The following is a 15,433-nucleotide window of genomic DNA, read 5'->3' on the forward strand; positions in this document are numbered from 1 at the left end:
TATATGCGCTATAAAGAAATCAGTTAGTCCGGAACTAACTATACCTTTTGAACAGTTGATTTCCTGAAAATGCTAATGCAGAAACCTTAATCAATTGTATCAGTTGGATTTATTATCTGACTAGCAGCTAGCTTGTATGTTCTGGGTAAGAAGTATACATAAAAGTGCATAATTTTGTGGTAAGGCTATTTGATTCAAATTTACTTCAAAACCACTTACAGAAGAGGGGTCTTTTTCTTCTTTCAATCCTTAAGCGAACCAACCGTTTGCTAAAATTACTCTTATCCTAAAAGTCCTCCACAAAAGGAACAACAAAAGATGTCATAGATCATAATACGCAAACTCAAATGCCTGTTGAACCGAACCCGCCTTCACCTCTCAGAGTCGCATCCAAATCCTCAACTTCCACAACATCAGGGGTCATGATTTTCTCGATAATCAACTGGGCAATCCGATCACCCACTTTGACCTCAAAATCCACATCCGAATGATTAAACAATATAACCCCAACTGGACCCCTGTAATCAGCATCTATCACACCTGCACCCACATCAATGGAATGCTTCCATGCTAGTCCAGATCTCGGCGCTGCATTGAATAACAAAAAAAAATCATTTCCAGGAAGCAAAATCCACTCATCTAACAGAGAAAAAGGGTGAGGCTTTAAGTGAGACGTACCAATACGAGCATATGTTCCTTCAGGTATGACAATGCTCAGATCAGTTGGGATAAGAGCCTTTCCTCTAGCAGGGACCTTAGTCTCTGTTGCACTACACGCCAAAAAATAAAAACCCCCAAAAATTTAATCCACATATTTTGACACTTCTGATAAATTAAAAGGGAGGCAAGGAAATTTGCCCTTTCGCCAACATACCTGGAGAGATCATAGCCCGCAGATAGAGGAGAAGCTCTGGAGGGCAAAATAGCTTTTTCAGAGAGCTTTTTAACCCCAAATAGAGTGATTGGAGTTTCAGAGTCCTGTTGAAGCTTGGGAATCTTGGGAACCGGCTCTTTGATTTCAGGACTGTTGTTTTGAACTTCTGCTTGAGCCATTCTGGAGCGTCGAACAATTGGAAGGCAGCGAGATGCGATTATGGGAAGAAAGGACTTAGAGGGTGTGAGAAGTGCTGGATTTGAGGGGTTAAATAAAGAAGGAACCGCCCAAGATTTTCCAAATAATGGCGCGAAGGGTTCCCTCCATAGCATTTTGGGACATCGTACATTCATATTCAATAAGAAGATTACGGAGGTAGTGAAGATAGGAAGCATGTATAACTTTTGGTCTGCTCTATGGAGCTTGTTAACGCAAACCTAGGGATACCGTTTTAATCTACCCACCCACTTTTTTGATTTATCTCCCGCCAAAAAAACTCTCCCTCCTTATTTTTTTTTTTTCATTTATCTCCCTCCGTTAACTCTCTCTCCTCATTTGCTTTCTCTCATCTCGCCATCAGTAGCTTGCCTCTCTTTCTCTCTGTTAGCTCATTTTCTTCAAGGACTCGAGCTAGAATTGTTGCTTGTTTAAGGTTTGGATGATAATTCTCTGGTTTGTGTTTTTTACTGACCATGTTTCTTGCCAGTCTCGTTTTTAATTTTTGTTATTATTTGTATGTTTTATGATTTAGTTCCTGAATTTAGCCAAGGAAGAAATGTTGCAATTTGTTTAGTTAGGATATGAGGTCTTGGCTAAAGCTTTTTAACTATTTTTCTGCTCTGCTTAAGGCAACACACACACACATGTATGAAGAAGTGATAGATATGTTAGATGTCAGACACCAAATTTGTAAATTTAAAGAGTATTTCAACAGTCACCGGATTGGAATCATGTCTCTTTTATTATCCTTCAGCTGCTGAATCAAGTGTTCAAAATGTAGCTTCATGACTATTCTTGTTGTTATTGGCCTTTTTGAGTAGCATTGGCGATTTCAAGTATGCATAATTTAAGTATGCAGCATATGAAGTATATTTGGTGAAAATTGTCTGCATTTAGTTTGTTGGAGTTCTGCTTGGAACAATGCAGACCAATGGCTGAGATGCTTCTGATAGAGAATCTAAGATCATTCAACCGTAATCATGAGTTTACTAACAGCAGATTTATTTGAAATTGCCTTTCAGAGTCTGAATGATCAGATGGCCACTGGTTTCAGTGCTGGAGGCATGAATTCTTACATTGCAGTTGTTAGGGACTTTGATGGTGATATCACAGTAGGCACTGATGGGTCCTCAAAAGGTGGTGGAAAGAAAAAAGGGGAAAAGAAATCAGATCATAATGGATGAGATTCAGACGGATGATAGTTTAGCAGGGGTTTTCTAAAGACACTTGTAAATACAATTTAGTTCAATCGTCTGTAAATGTTGTCTTCTTTTTTTTTTTTTTCTTCTATATATAGCAACCACAGCAGCACTATTCATCCGCTCAAGTCATTTTGTTAGGTAATATCCCTGCAGAAGAGTTCCTCTTAGTTATCTAATAGAGCACTTGAGCGAGGTTTAGTATAAAATTATCAAATTGACCTTGATCCATGTGATCTAAACTCCCTGTTCTTCCATTCCTGGCCATTTCTTCGATCTTTGTCGTACAACAATCTTGCTCATCTGTCGCTAGCCCAAGTAAAAAATGATGGAATTATTGTGGAGGCTCATTCAGGAGATTTCTTTGGATATATGTTTTTGTCATGCAATTCTGGATATCTAAGCGCTTGGGAATAGTTCTTGTTCAAGAGCGCTTAAAGCTGAAATGCCTTGGGAGCCAAACCACCAAAACATCCATTTGGACTCGAGGTTCTCAGTTCTTTGTTATGCCATTATAAATTTTTAGTCTCGGAGTCGAGCTGTTTGCTTAACTATAGAATATATGCACCCAATTTCTAGGCCACAAGAAATGAAAAGATGAACGAAATTCATATTCATTTATAATTTTACAAGTCTGGAGAATCAAGTGATGATACTGTTTACTTTTCTGACCATTACAAAGAACAGTTCAAGTTCAACGTCCAAAGGCATTTACATGTACGTATGCAGTACTTATTTTGAAAGAAAGATTTATACAATCACTTTCAGCATATAATATTGATTGTTATAGAAGAAAATGGACTGGCAAATGGGAGTGTTACGTAACTGATCTCTTATATCAGTGTAACAGATGATGTAAAGTTCCAATCCGTTGCAGCCTCCTGTTAAACTCTGAGTAGGCGCAACAAGTTTCAACATGCTCAAAATAAAAACAAGATATCCTGTTATTGGCTAGACCTTTTGCTTTCCTCTTTTAGCATGGGACTCTTCAAACCCATGGCTTGTGTCCTACATAAACACAATAACATTACATTCTTTAGATGAACAGTGCTACACGCTTGCATCTTGTATAGAAGAAAATAAAGGGCATAATCTGAAATGGTTGTTTGCTATTGATTAAAACCAAAATTTCTCACACTTTCAGAAACATATAAAAAGATAGCATAAAAGGAGAGTGCTAATATCTATTGCAGTTGATAAATTGTGATACTAACTTGAGAAGACTGATCAACATAATCTAGTAAGATCCTCACAATATTAGATTCATTTGCTATGTCTAATAATCAAGAAATGTATTTCCATTCTCAAATATGCTATATTAAATTTAGAATTTGAAGTTTGATTTACCAATAATGCTGATTATCTCAATGCAGATGAAATTCTTGCCTAAATCCCGTTTTCCGTGAACAACCAAGACACAAATAAGTGGGTGGATTAGTAAACCGGGCCTAGATAAAAAAAATAAAAAAATCCCTCAATGCAGTTGTAAACTTTGGAAGAATGATTTTAGTTTTAGAAAAAACCATTTTCTTGGCAAAGCCAACAATGAGGGAAGGGGGTGAGAGAAAAGAGAAATCTTAATAAAAGCATTGCATATTTTGGTATTCACTTTTGAACCCATGTGCATCCTCAACTAAAAATTCGAATTGGATTATCCAATACCGTTTCTTTATTGAAAAAAAAAATACAACCAATAGAGATTAATCCAGGCAAGTGGAAGTGCCTAATAATTAATCCAAAACTAAAACAAGAATATTTAATCATGCTCAAAACGCAAGCACATACCAATATCAGTAATAACTAATAATTAAATAAGCAAAGAGAGGGTGTTTTGGTGACTAATTACTGGTGTAAATTGAACGGGAAGCGGGTGAGGATTGAAGGAGAGAAGAGACAGCTTGGCGATCTCGGAAACGGCAGCATCTCTAATGTCAGTAACATCACTAGCCAAAGCTTCATAAGCAGCTTCAAAAGCCTCTTGCCAAAAACGAGGCAATTTTGTGCTTGAGCTATGGGTGTAGATATCCCACATACGCCTCACCAAATGCTTTTTCTCCTCCAGTTCCTAATCATCTCATACGAAAAGATACATAAAAAAATTATAATAAAATCAGTAGAAATTAACAACAGTAAAAGGAGAGAAGAAAGAGAGATACAAGGATGTCGAGATCATCATCGAGGATCGGAAAGTCGAGATCGTCGTTGAGATGGGAAAGGTTACCGGTGGACCATTTGAGAGTAACGGAGCCAGTGAACATGGACCAAAATGCAAGAAGGAGAATTGCAGCTAAGACCCAGAACTTGTATCGAGTTTTACGAAAAAGAAAACCATCGGAGGCATGCTTCTTCGGTGTTATTGTTGTGGTGGTGGTGGCAGCGGCTGTGGCTGCAGGTATTGATGTAATTTTTGGGGGATCATTGTCCTTCATATTCGTACAAAAAATGTCAGAGACTCAGAGCAGTAGCAAATGGCTCTGGTAGTTGAGTGTGAAGAGAGAGAGAGAGAGAGAGAGAGAGAGCAGAAAGAGAGAATTATTTTTGGTAAATGCGCTTTGCGACTTGCTGGTGGCCGTAGATTTTTCCTTTTTTTTTATATATATATAAGGCTAGTCGATTGGATTAAATGAGTAAATGTTTTTTAATTAATTAACTATTCTTCTTTTGCTACCGACGAAAAATGGGTCTCACCCTAGAAGTCCACATTTAGAAAAAGTTTTGACTTTCTGGTATTTTACAATTAAAAAACAGATTCTAATCAATTTTGTTAAAAATAATTTAAAATTATTTATTTTAAATATATTAGATAAATATCAAAGAATATATCATTACAATATTTTAAAGATGAAATTTAATTTTTTAGTAAGTTAAAATTGCTCGAAAATATCTCTAACCGTTAATTAAAGAAAAAAAAAAAAAAAGAATGAGCCTCGCACCCATAACATGTCTCTGTGCATAAACACAAGCCACATATAACATAACCCATTCAATAATTGCATAAAACTGTAGTAGTTTCCTAGTGTATCAGATTCAGCTACTCACCGACACTGCCCATTTTATTAATTAATTCCAAATGTCATACCCGTTTTGTAGTTGGTATCATAATCCAGAATTAATTTTGGGTTGCTCTCTTTCAATTTATAAGATCACCTTTGCAATCAGAACCAGGAACTTGCTCTCACAACACTAATATTGACCATCTACCCTGCACTTAAACTTGTCAACTCGTGATTTGTCTCTAGCAAATTAAATAGGGTTTTGATTACTGATAGCTGAATAACTAGATTTTCTAGTTTCAAAGGTGTTCCAAGCCACCCAAACTGACAATTTGGGGTTAATCTTGTTGAGATTTTGCTAGCAATACCATAAATTTGCCAAATCAGAAGAATGATTCATCTTTCCTCGTGAGGGTGTTATCTTGGCTATTTCTCACAGCATCAGAAATCAATGGTCTATTAAAAGATTTGCCCCAAGCAAACATTACACAGACTAGACACAAGCATACATTACATACCCTTAAAGCCAAAATAAACAAAAGTTCTGCTCAGAAGAGGCATATCCAATCATAGACAAGTTTCATATGTCCGGACATATTTCAGCAACTTCATCATAACAGGTTAATGGGAAAAGGAAATCAAATGACATGTCCATGAAACCTTTTTTTTTTTTTTAATCAAAATAATGGTAATAAGAAAACAAAATTTGCAAATGAAACTCAGAGATGCATATTCCATAAGTGGAGATTGCAGACAATCTACATGGCATCAGTTTCTGACCGCCCGTCTGCTTTTTCTCATCATTGTAAACACATCAACTTCAAATTTCTTAATTCAACAAGAACAGCATAAAATTTTTTGCTGAGATTAACAAGGCATCAGATAATAAGCGGAGTTTGTGCTCAACACAACAATTCAGTGTGTAGGATAAGAACTTATTCATCACTTGCCACCATCCAAATCATAAACTTTTATGAGCAGTTGCGTGTGTACTTGGGGAAAAATAATGAATAGAATTTGGGTAAGTCCATTTAACACCAAGGCGATATCAAAGATGCAAAGGGCTTGTAAGCCAACCTTTTCGCTGTCTGCATCCGTTATAACTCCTTTAGCATTGAAATTTGCCAAATAAGGAGTTGGTAAACAGATGCAAGTTTCAATTCTCTAATTCCTCCCTCAAAAATCTATAAGAAACGAAAAGATTCAGTAAGAAATTGAACCAAACTTTAGAGCACGATCACTGTCCTAATTACCAAGGAAATAATAAATCCATGAAATGAATCTCTGTTGAAAGCGAAATTGATGGACTGTAGCTGAGTGAGCCACAAAGCGACGACGGCCAGACGAAGAGTGAAACCGAACTCAGGGGATAGGGTTAAATAGGGTTTACATAAATTAGGGTTAGAAATGGGGAAAAGCCAACGTCCATCGATTACTCAATGGGACCAAAAGCTTAGAAAAATATGGAGCCCAAGATTGATAAAACCCAAAGTGTTCAACTTTTTCTTTATTGAATTTAACGGCCCACTTATCAATAGATTTAAATATTATAAAATCTGTTTCACATTCCTGTATTGTGTGGTGAAAAATAATTTTTTAAATATATTAAAAATTAAGTGAAAATTACATTTACACCATGTATGGATATTGAGAAAATAAGAAAGAAAAAAAATTTAATAGAAAAATAATTTTATTTTTCATCCGTTTGTGTTTAGTTTAGTATAAAATAAGGAGAAAAAAAAATTGAGAGGAAAATAATTTTTTTTTTATCTACTCCTACTTTCTCTTTTAAAATGAAGGGAAAATGAAAGTAAAATATAAAAAATTATAAATTTATCCTTATATTTTATAATTTTATTTCTAAATCTAAGAGTAAATTTATAATTTTAATATCCGTGAAATAAATTTTCCTCTAATGTTTCCTTTATCTATCCGAATATACTCAACTCAACTCAACTCAATTAAGTTTTTATCCCAAAAATTTGGGGTCGGCTATATGGATTCGTTTTCTCCACTCTGAACGATTTTGGGTTAAATCCTCAGAAATGTGTAATGCTTTTAGGTCATGTTGTACTACTCTCCTCCAAGTCAATTTAGGTCTACCCCTTTTTTTCTTTTTATCCTCTAACCTAATGTGCTTTACTTGTCTAACTAGAGCCTCTGTATGTCTACGCTTCACATGACCAAACCATCTCAATCTCCCTTCTCTCAACTTATCTTCAATTGGCACCACCCCTACCTTTTCTCTAATACTCTCATTACGGACTTTATCTAGTCTAGTATGGCCACTCATCCACCTTAACATTCTCATCTCTGCAACTCTTATCTTAGATGCATACAACTCTTTCAATGCCCAACACTCACTACCATATAACCATACGTACAGTAAAATTTTCCTTTCAACTTATTGGGAATCTTACGATCACATAAAACTCCCGTGGCACGTCTCCACTTCAACCATCCGGCTTTAATCCTATGACTAACATCCTCCTCACATCCCCCATCTACTTGAAGGATTGAGCCTAGATATTTAAAGTGATTACTTTGGAGTAGTATCACTCCATTCAAACTAACTCCTTCCCTATCACCAGTTTGGCCTTCACTAAACTTGCAATGCATGTATTCTGTCTTCGTTCTACTTAACTTAAAACCCTTTGACTCTATAGTACTTCTCCAAAGTTCTAGCTTTCTATTGACTCCTTTTCGTGTCTCATCTATCAGAACAATATCATCCGTAAACATCATGCACCAAGGAATAGTCTCTTGTATATGTTTCGTCAATTCATCTAAAGCTAATGTAAAAAGGTAAGGGCTTATGGCTGATCCTTGGTGTAATCCAATTGAGATCGGAAAATCTCTTGTGTCCCCTCCCACTGTGCTCACAATAGTAGTTGCTCCTTTATACATATCTTTCAATACTTATATGTACCTAATAGATACCCTCTTTTGTTCTAACACATTCCATAAGACCTCTCTTGGAACACTATCATAAGCTTTCTCTAAATCAATAAAAACCATGTGTAGATCTTTCTTCGCATCTCTATATTTCTCCATTAAGCTTCTAATGAGAAAGATCGCTTCCATAGTTGAACGACCGGGCATGAAACCAAATTGATTGAGAGAGATAGAAGTATCATGACGTAGTCGATGCTCCACAACTCTCTTCCACAACTTTATAGTATGGCTCATGAGTTTAATTCCACTATAGTTTGAGCAACTCTGTATGTCTCCCTTATTTTTAAAAATAGGTACTAAAATACTCTTCCTCCATTCATCAGGCATTTTCTTTGAGTTTAGAATCTTATTAAATAATTTAGTTAACCATGCCACTCCCATATCTCCCAAATACTTCCACACTTCAATTAGTATTTCATCGGGTCCACAGGCTTTACCCACTTTCATTCTCTTAAGTGCTTCCTTTACTTCTAAAGATCTAATCCTTCTAGTATAATTCACATTCTTTTCTATTGTTCTACAATCTATATTCACGCTATTATCATTTTGACTATTATTAAAGAGATCATTAAAATAATTTCTCCATCTTTCTTTAATGTCCTCATCTTTCACCAACACTTTTCCTTCTTTATCCTTAATGCACCTAACTTGATTGAGATCTTGACATTTCCTTTCTCTCCTCCTTGCTAATCTATAAATATCTTTCTCCCCTTCTTTAGTTCCAAGTTTCTCATATAAATTTTCAAAGGTCTGTGCTCTTGCTTGACTAACTGCCTTTTTTGCCTCTTTCTTTGCTATCTTGTACTGTACATATACCTCATTATTACCATATTTAGGTAATTTCTTATACCATTCCCTTTTTCTCTTCACTGCATTTTGTACTTCCTCATTCCACCACCATCTCTCTTTTGAGGGTGGTCCATGTCCTTTAGACTTTTAAAGTACTTTTCTAGCTACTTCTCTAATCTTTGATGCCATCTGTATCCACATATCATTGGCCTCCATATCCAGCTTCCATACTACAGACTCGAGAAGCTCATTTTTGAACTTCACTTGCTTTACTCCTTTGAACTCCCACCACTTTGTTCGAGCTACACTATTTCTTCTGACCTTACTTGAATTGTTCCTAAACTTGACATCCAAGACCACCAACCGATGTTGACTTGTTAAAGCCTCTCCTGGAATGACCTTGCAATCCTTGCATAGAGCTCTATTTGTCTTCCTAGTTAAGAGAAAGTCGATTTGGCTTCTATGTTGCCCACTTTTGAAAGTCACTAAATGTGACTCTCTTTTTATAAAGTAGGTATTTGCTAGTATTAGGTAATATGCCATAGCAAAATCCAAAATGCTTTTTCCCTCCTCATTTCGACTGCCAAAACCAAAACCTCCATGAACATTCTCATAACCTTGTCTATCACTTCCTACATGCCCATTCAAATCTCCACCAATGAAAACATTCTCTTCATTCGGTATGCTTTGCATTAAATCATCCATATCTTCCCAAAACCTTTGTTTACTCTCACTGTCTAATCCTATTTGTGGGGTATAAGCACTAACTATATTTATTGTTTCTCCTTCTAGTATTAGCTTTACTAGTATAATTCTATCTCCTACTCTTTTCACAGCTATTACTGCGTCTTTCAATGTCCTGCCTATGATTATGCCCACTCCGTTCTTGTTTCTCTCCTTTCCGGTAAACCACAGTTTGTACCCTGAATTACTCACTTCCTTACTTTTCTCTCCTACCCATTTAGTCTCCTGAATGCAAGCAATATTCACCCTTCTCCTTTCCAAGGTATCCACAAGCTCCATTAATTTTCCTGTAAGTGATCCAACATTCCGAGTACCAACCCTGATCCTCCTCCTATCCTGCTCCTTCCTAATTGGTCTCATTCTATGATATCTTATATTGTTTTCTATGTCTATCTTGTGTTCTGTTCCACTATTTATTCTACTATCTGTCCTATGGACTAACTTCTTTACCCACACCCGTCCATGATGTGGGAACCCTTGCTCACTTAACACCACACCCGAGCGCCGGCATGGCGCGTCGCTTTCGGTGAACGCCCTACACCCTTGCATATTTCTCACTACACCTGGGCTCTAATGTAGCGCGTCTTTAGTAGAGGACGCCCCAACGTTTATTTCATTTGAATCCATATCATAGGGTCATTTTTTCAAAATCGAAAATGTATTTTCTGAAAAGGATTTATTAAAATTATTTTTAAAATTATAAATTTTTGAATTTGAGTGTGGATCAAAATTAGATGAACTAAAATTGAATTCAATAACCATACCTCAGAAGAAAAATTTACAATTTCAAGTTATCTATATTTACAGAGAAATATCCTGAGATTTTATTTCTCCCTAACACAAAATTTACTTTTTAAAGAAGAAGAAGAGGAAATAGCTCAATCATTGCTGCTCTACGCCTTCTTGCTCTCTCTTGAGATCAGCAGGAGCTAGAAAGCAATCCGTTGACAACCCACAAATATTAAAATCAACTTCGTCAATTCTCCATATTTCTTCAATCTTCCTCTTCTGGTCATGCGAAGCTCCATGCCTGTATAATGTCGCAGTGGTCCTTCCGCTATGTGCTATATTGATGCCTTCAATATATCTATAATCCCCAACCACTGACTCCATACTTGTTTCCCATAACACACTATCATTCCCTTTTATAGGCTTAATCTTCACCAGCTTTGTATCTTCGAGTTTGACGAACAGTCCCGTCCTTTGGCTGAAGTAACCCCATATAGTATGGTGAAGGATTTCAGTGTTGGGCGAAGATTGAGTTTTGAGGATCTTTGCATCAGTCTCCAGCTTGAGCACAAAACAGTCTTCATCATTCACATTCTTCTCTCCAATGCATACTGCTTCCAAGAACAGGTTGGCTGTGCACCTGGGGTCCAAGCCCTGATGAGATCAAACAATTGAGTATTATGCACACAATTTAGATATATTGTTTAACCAAATAAGAAGGATATGAAGTCCAATATCCTACAAGTATCCTGAGCTAAAAGTAGTCCCAGACTACTTTCCTCTATTTTCAAATTTTAATTTCGAAAATTATTAATTGATATAGCGACATATAACAGTAAACAGTGTTGTACATCTTTGTCTCTCATACCTTCTCCTGAAAGATTCCCACCAGGATGCAATGCATCCTGAGAATGTAATTACAAAAAGCAAAATCAATAAAATATAAATACAAAAATCGAATAACCTAAATATAAAAATTGAGGGAAACATATAAAAATTTCACTGTAGGTAGCAAAATTGGAATTTTCCAATCAGAGAATTTCGACCAAACTTCATAGGGGATAGTTTGCTCGTGAGCAATATCATTCATGATTAACTAAGGCAGCATGCAAGATACAGCTCAAAAAGCCTTTCTGCATGTTAATTCAATGCAAAATGCTCGTCATGATTGAAACATTTCCCCACTTCTTAATAGATGAAGAGGGGGAATTTGAACTTGTAACTTCCTTTCTGCTGAAGTTATGTATATATATGACACGTAATGGAGCTTGGGAAGTCTATATTGGAAGAAGATTACCTGGAAGAAACGTCTCAAGGGTCTTGGTGGGCCTCTATTGGCATGACAAGGTTGGGAAGAGGACTGGTTCCACGCAACCTTACCATCACTACCTGCACTAACCTTGTAACCGGCAACAACTAGTTCTAAGTACCAAAGATCAGGGTTTTTTTGCCAAAGCACAAACCCACCAACCTCAGAATTGCCTCCTGTGTGCACGCTTTCATCACCCTCGTGCATTTCTGACCCAGTCATCTTAACCTGTCCTATTGCATACATGCTAGCTACTGAATTTAGCGCCACTTGACCTCCTGTTGCTGCTACATATTGTTGCACTATATATTTCGCAGTAGAAGCTTCCTGTTCATTAATTTAACAAACACATTTACATTACCAATCCCGCCCATAAAAAAGCCAATTCTAAATTCTTTTTCTTTTCCTTTAATTTTCTTGTATTAGCATTAGAAATTATGCCATGCTGATATTTGCAAGGAAATATTAAATTACATCAAAATGTATAACTTGCTTAAGACTTTAAGGTAGCAAAGAGGTCTTGATTTAGTGGTTACCAAGCTAAAACTTAAGCTTGAAGCTCTTTAGAGGTTAAAAAATTTCAGGTTCAGGTTCAAGTTCCACTAATGTTGGATTGGTCATTGACTTTGGCCAATTTCTTTTTAAATTACTCTGATCATTTGATCATTATTTTCTAGAAAAAAAAATTATTCCCAAATGTATTTTATGAAAGTCCTAGCTAGGGTTTGATCGAAAGGGGAAAAGAAAAAAGAAAAAGTGCATTGTAATACATACAATGGAACAGTCTTTTATAGGGCGAGTGACAGGCTGATCCGGGTGGACTTGAAAAGGGATAAGAGGAGAGCCAACAAGCTTGAGCAATGCAATAAACTCATTGTTAGAACAAGATTGAAGATGCGATGATTCATCTGCAGATTGAGCGCTCATCAATGCACGCATATTTGCCCATCTCGAAGCCCAATTACTGCCCATGCTTGTAAACATCTCCTCGGGAATAGGCACCTCCAGGACGGTGTCAAGCCCATCTTCCTTATCGAAATTTGGGCACAGTTTCCTCATATCAATCCAGAAATGAACAAAAGAAAAAGAACAACAGGGAGTGGGAGGGAGGGAGAGAGAGAGAAAGAGGAAAGGAAAAGAAACCTCTCTCTCTCTTCCCCTCGAACTGAAACTGGAGGAAGGTAAATGCAAATGAGAGGGTTAAATGCTTCTTCTTCGTTTTATTTTTGTTTGTCTAAGGTAACCCTTCAGCGTCATTGCCGTGTTCGTTCGCAGGATTTTAGCAGCTTTTTTCTGCTTAATTACGTAACCTGTAGCGGCCATCCCTACCGAGAACTCGTTGCATGTTAGCATAATCCAATTATAAATTAATATGTAAATAATTATAATTATTAATTTTTTTAAAAAATTATTTTATAATTACAATTTTTTTAACCTATTTATATATAGATGTTTGATAAACTATCTTATATAGAATAATTAATGCATGATATAATTTTTAACTTTTTTTTAAATAACATAATTTTAAGTTATTCTATATAAAATAATTAAATAATTGATTTACAATATAATTTCTCCGTAGGAATCAACCAATTCGCTATTTTTCTTTCACACCTTAACCAATTGGACCACCATAGGTCAAAAACAATATTCACTTGTGATTTTTGAGGAGGCCAAAAACAATAATCCCCAATAATCACACTCACACTCACACTCACATAAGAATGGCAGTGGATAGAGTAATCACAAAAATTATTATGAACTTGAACATGATTAATACTCTTAAAACTTGAATTTTTTTTAAATTTGATTAAAATTTATTTTTAATTATGTGAATTTATTTCAAGCTCGATTGTTATCACTCGAAAAATATTTGAATCCATTTAATTTTATATATATTAATTAATAATTTATATAAAAATTATTTTTATTAATAATTTATATTTTAAAATTTTAATAATTTTATAAAATATTTTAATTTTATTTTATATAAAATAAAATATATAATAATTTATAAATATTATTATAAAAAATATATATTTTATATTTAATTAAATATTTATTACATATAAGACGGTTATGAAATCTCAAATTAAAACTTATCTTAAATTTAATTATATATTATTTAAATTTAATTTATTATGAATTAATCGAAACGAATGCCTAAAAAAAAAATTTGACCCTTTTCCATCCCTGTGCTCACGTGCTATGTGGATTGATGAGTTGACTATATCCTTTGACCGATACCATGGAGCTGCTACAATAAGAAAACACCTCGAATCTTGATAGGAATGGCAGCGCACCGATTGAGAGTGGAATCGCTCTCCTATTCCGCCTCATAGAAATTTGAGTTCGAGAGGTGGGATAAATTTTTTTACGAAATTTTTTAATTTATTATTATATAATAAAAATTTATTGATTAAAATACAAAATATAAATTAAAAAATATAAATTTTTAATAATATATTTTTAAAATTTTAATATTTAAATATATTAAAATAAATTATTTTTTAATAAAAATTATAATATATTATTTTATGGGACGAGTTATGAAATCTTCTTGTTAAAATATTAAGGATGAAACGAAATCTAGGAAAATTAATTCAGATCGGAGAAAATTAATAGGAGCCAAGATGGGTCGAATTGACTGGGTTTAGTTGGAAAACTGTTGTCATCCCCAAGCATTGGGATTTGAGTGACGAGAGCAAGTTAGAGCCAAAGTGAGAGCCTGAGGATTTTTTTTTTTTTTTTTTTAAAAAAAAGGAAGATATCCATTGAGAGGAATCACAATTAAGCAAGTACATCAGACACAAAATCAAGAGTATACGAACAAACTCCGCAGAGCATGGAAAAAGCACTTTAAGGATAGCTATGTAGTCTAAAACAATCGAAGGATGGCTTGAACAAGGAGCTGAGAGTCAGATTTCAAAGATTACATGAGTTAAACCATGACCCAACTAAGGGCTTCCCGAAAAGAAACAGTTTCAGCTACTTTGGGTCTGGCAGGCGCGACGATCAACTTGCCCCTGTGATCTCTCAGTTCCCCCACCCTGCACCAATCCTGCTTGTTGATTGTCTGAGACCTGCATCCGTATTACATTTGATAAAACCTGGGGCGGGTGGTCCAATTTGTCTCTTCAGGGCGTTGGCTTACAGCAACAGAAACTCATGAAAACGAGCGAAGGAAATAGGTCGATCTCCAGACCGAGCAACTAGCCATTGATGGAGATAATGGGATGAGGGAGTTAATCAATTTATCTCAGTTATTAATAATTATTGAAATTATATCTTTTTCTTTTTCCAACTAAACCTTTAAACTCTTTTTTTTTTTAACTAATCAACAACTAACTAAGACGATTTAACATCACCATTACCACCAGCATCTCTCTAGTTTTATTTTGACATCTATAATATATTAAATTTTTTAAAATTTTGAAAAGGAAAATTATAATCTTAAATAGTATTCTAAATATTTAATCACGTTATGATAAATTTAATTAATTAACGCCAACAAATAATAGGATAGATTAGAATTAGAATAATATATAAATAGCTCATAAGCTCCAGCTTCAGTGTACTATTTAGTGAAAATGTCAAAACGCGTGTGCAGAATTTCTCTCTT

At 35.2% G+C, this 15,433-nt stretch overlaps 3 protein-coding genes, 1 long non-coding RNA gene and 1 other non-coding gene across 5 annotated transcripts; 1 reads left to right on the forward strand and 4 right to left on the reverse strand.

Moving 5' to 3' along the window:
• Positions 1 to 165: 165 nt before the first annotated feature.
• LOC110655729 (deoxyuridine 5'-triphosphate nucleotidohydrolase) lies at positions 166 to 1,810 on the reverse strand. The gene is made up of 3 exons (XM_021812160.2): positions 875 to 1,810; positions 679 to 770; positions 166 to 588 (listed from the first exon to the last, which is right to left on the reverse strand). Exons 1-3 carry the CDS (start codon positions 1,267 to 1,269, stop codon positions 344 to 346), a joined length of 732 nt encoding a protein of 243 aa, XP_021667852.2. The 5' UTR covers positions 1,270 to 1,810; the 3' UTR covers positions 166 to 343.
• LOC110655745 (uncharacterized) lies at positions 1,393 to 2,534 on the forward strand. Its single transcript, XR_002495020.2, has 2 exons — positions 1,393 to 1,526; positions 2,116 to 2,534. It is a non-coding gene; the product is annotated as an uncharacterized LOC110655745 (long non-coding RNA).
• A 348-nt stretch (positions 2,535 to 2,882) lies between these two features.
• Positions 2,883 to 4,874, reverse strand: LOC110655738 (uncharacterized). Its single transcript, XM_021812173.2, has 3 exons — positions 4,449 to 4,874; positions 4,139 to 4,357; positions 2,883 to 3,300 (listed from the first exon to the last, which is right to left on the reverse strand). The coding sequence occupies exons 1-3, from the start codon at positions 4,719 to 4,721 to the stop codon at positions 3,244 to 3,246; spliced, it is 549 nt and encodes a 182-aa protein (XP_021667865.2). The 5' UTR covers positions 4,722 to 4,874; the 3' UTR covers positions 2,883 to 3,243.
• Positions 4,875 to 6,156: 1,282 nt separating this feature from the next.
• On the reverse strand, positions 6,157 to 6,239 carry LOC131171658 (small nucleolar RNA R16). The gene has a single exon (XR_009142316.1). It is a non-coding gene; the product is annotated as a small nucleolar RNA R16 (small nucleolar RNA).
• A 4,284-nt stretch (positions 6,240 to 10,523) lies between these two features.
• LOC110656354 (uncharacterized) lies at positions 10,524 to 13,042 on the reverse strand. Its single transcript, XM_021813082.2, has 3 exons — positions 12,586 to 13,042; positions 11,800 to 12,138; positions 10,524 to 11,156 (listed from the first exon to the last, which is right to left on the reverse strand). The coding sequence occupies exons 1-3, from the start codon at positions 12,868 to 12,870 to the stop codon at positions 10,656 to 10,658; spliced, it is 1,125 nt and encodes a 374-aa protein (XP_021668774.2). The 5' UTR covers positions 12,871 to 13,042; the 3' UTR covers positions 10,524 to 10,655.
• Between the last annotated feature and the right edge of the window lie 2,391 nt (positions 13,043 to 15,433).

This window comes from Hevea brasiliensis, chromosome 12, assembly GCF_030052815.1.
Source record: "Hevea brasiliensis isolate MT/VB/25A 57/8 chromosome 12, ASM3005281v1, whole genome shotgun sequence".
Taxonomy (NCBI): domain Eukaryota; kingdom Viridiplantae; phylum Streptophyta; class Magnoliopsida; order Malpighiales; family Euphorbiaceae; genus Hevea; species Hevea brasiliensis.

Coding starts and splice junctions, on each gene's coding strand:
- LOC110655729 (XM_021812160.2), bottom strand. CDS start 1,269: ATGCTTCCTATCTTCACTACCTCCGTAATCTTCTTATTGAATATGAAT. Junction 771..874: donor GCGGGCTATGATCTCTCCAG/GTATGTTGGCGA, acceptor TTTGGCGTGTAG/TGCAACAGAGACTAAGGTCC. Junction 589..678: donor AGGAACATATGCTCGTATTG/GTACGTCTCACT, acceptor TATTCAATGCAG/CGCCGAGATCTGGACTAGCA.
- LOC110656354 (XM_021813082.2), bottom strand. CDS start 12,870: ATGAGGAAACTGTGCCCAAATTTCGATAAGGAAGATGGGCTTGACACC. Junction 12,139..12,585: donor CTATAAAAGACTGTTCCATT/GTATGTATTACA, acceptor ATTAATGAACAG/GAAGCTTCTACTGCGAAATA. Junction 11,157..11,799: donor CCTTGAGACGTTTCTTCCAG/GTAATCTTCTTC, acceptor TGATCTCATCAG/GGCTTGGACCCCAGGTGCAC.
- LOC110655738 (XM_021812173.2), bottom strand. CDS start 4,721: ATGAAGGACAATGATCCCCCAAAAATTACATCAATACCTGCAGCCACA. Junction 4,358..4,448: donor ATGATGATCTCGACATCCTT/GTATCTCTCTTT, acceptor TGAGATGATTAG/GAACTGGAGGAGAAAAAGCA. Junction 3,301..4,138: donor TTCCCGTTCAATTTACACCA/GTAATTAGTCAC, acceptor GTGTTTATGTAG/GACACAAGCCATGGGTTTGA.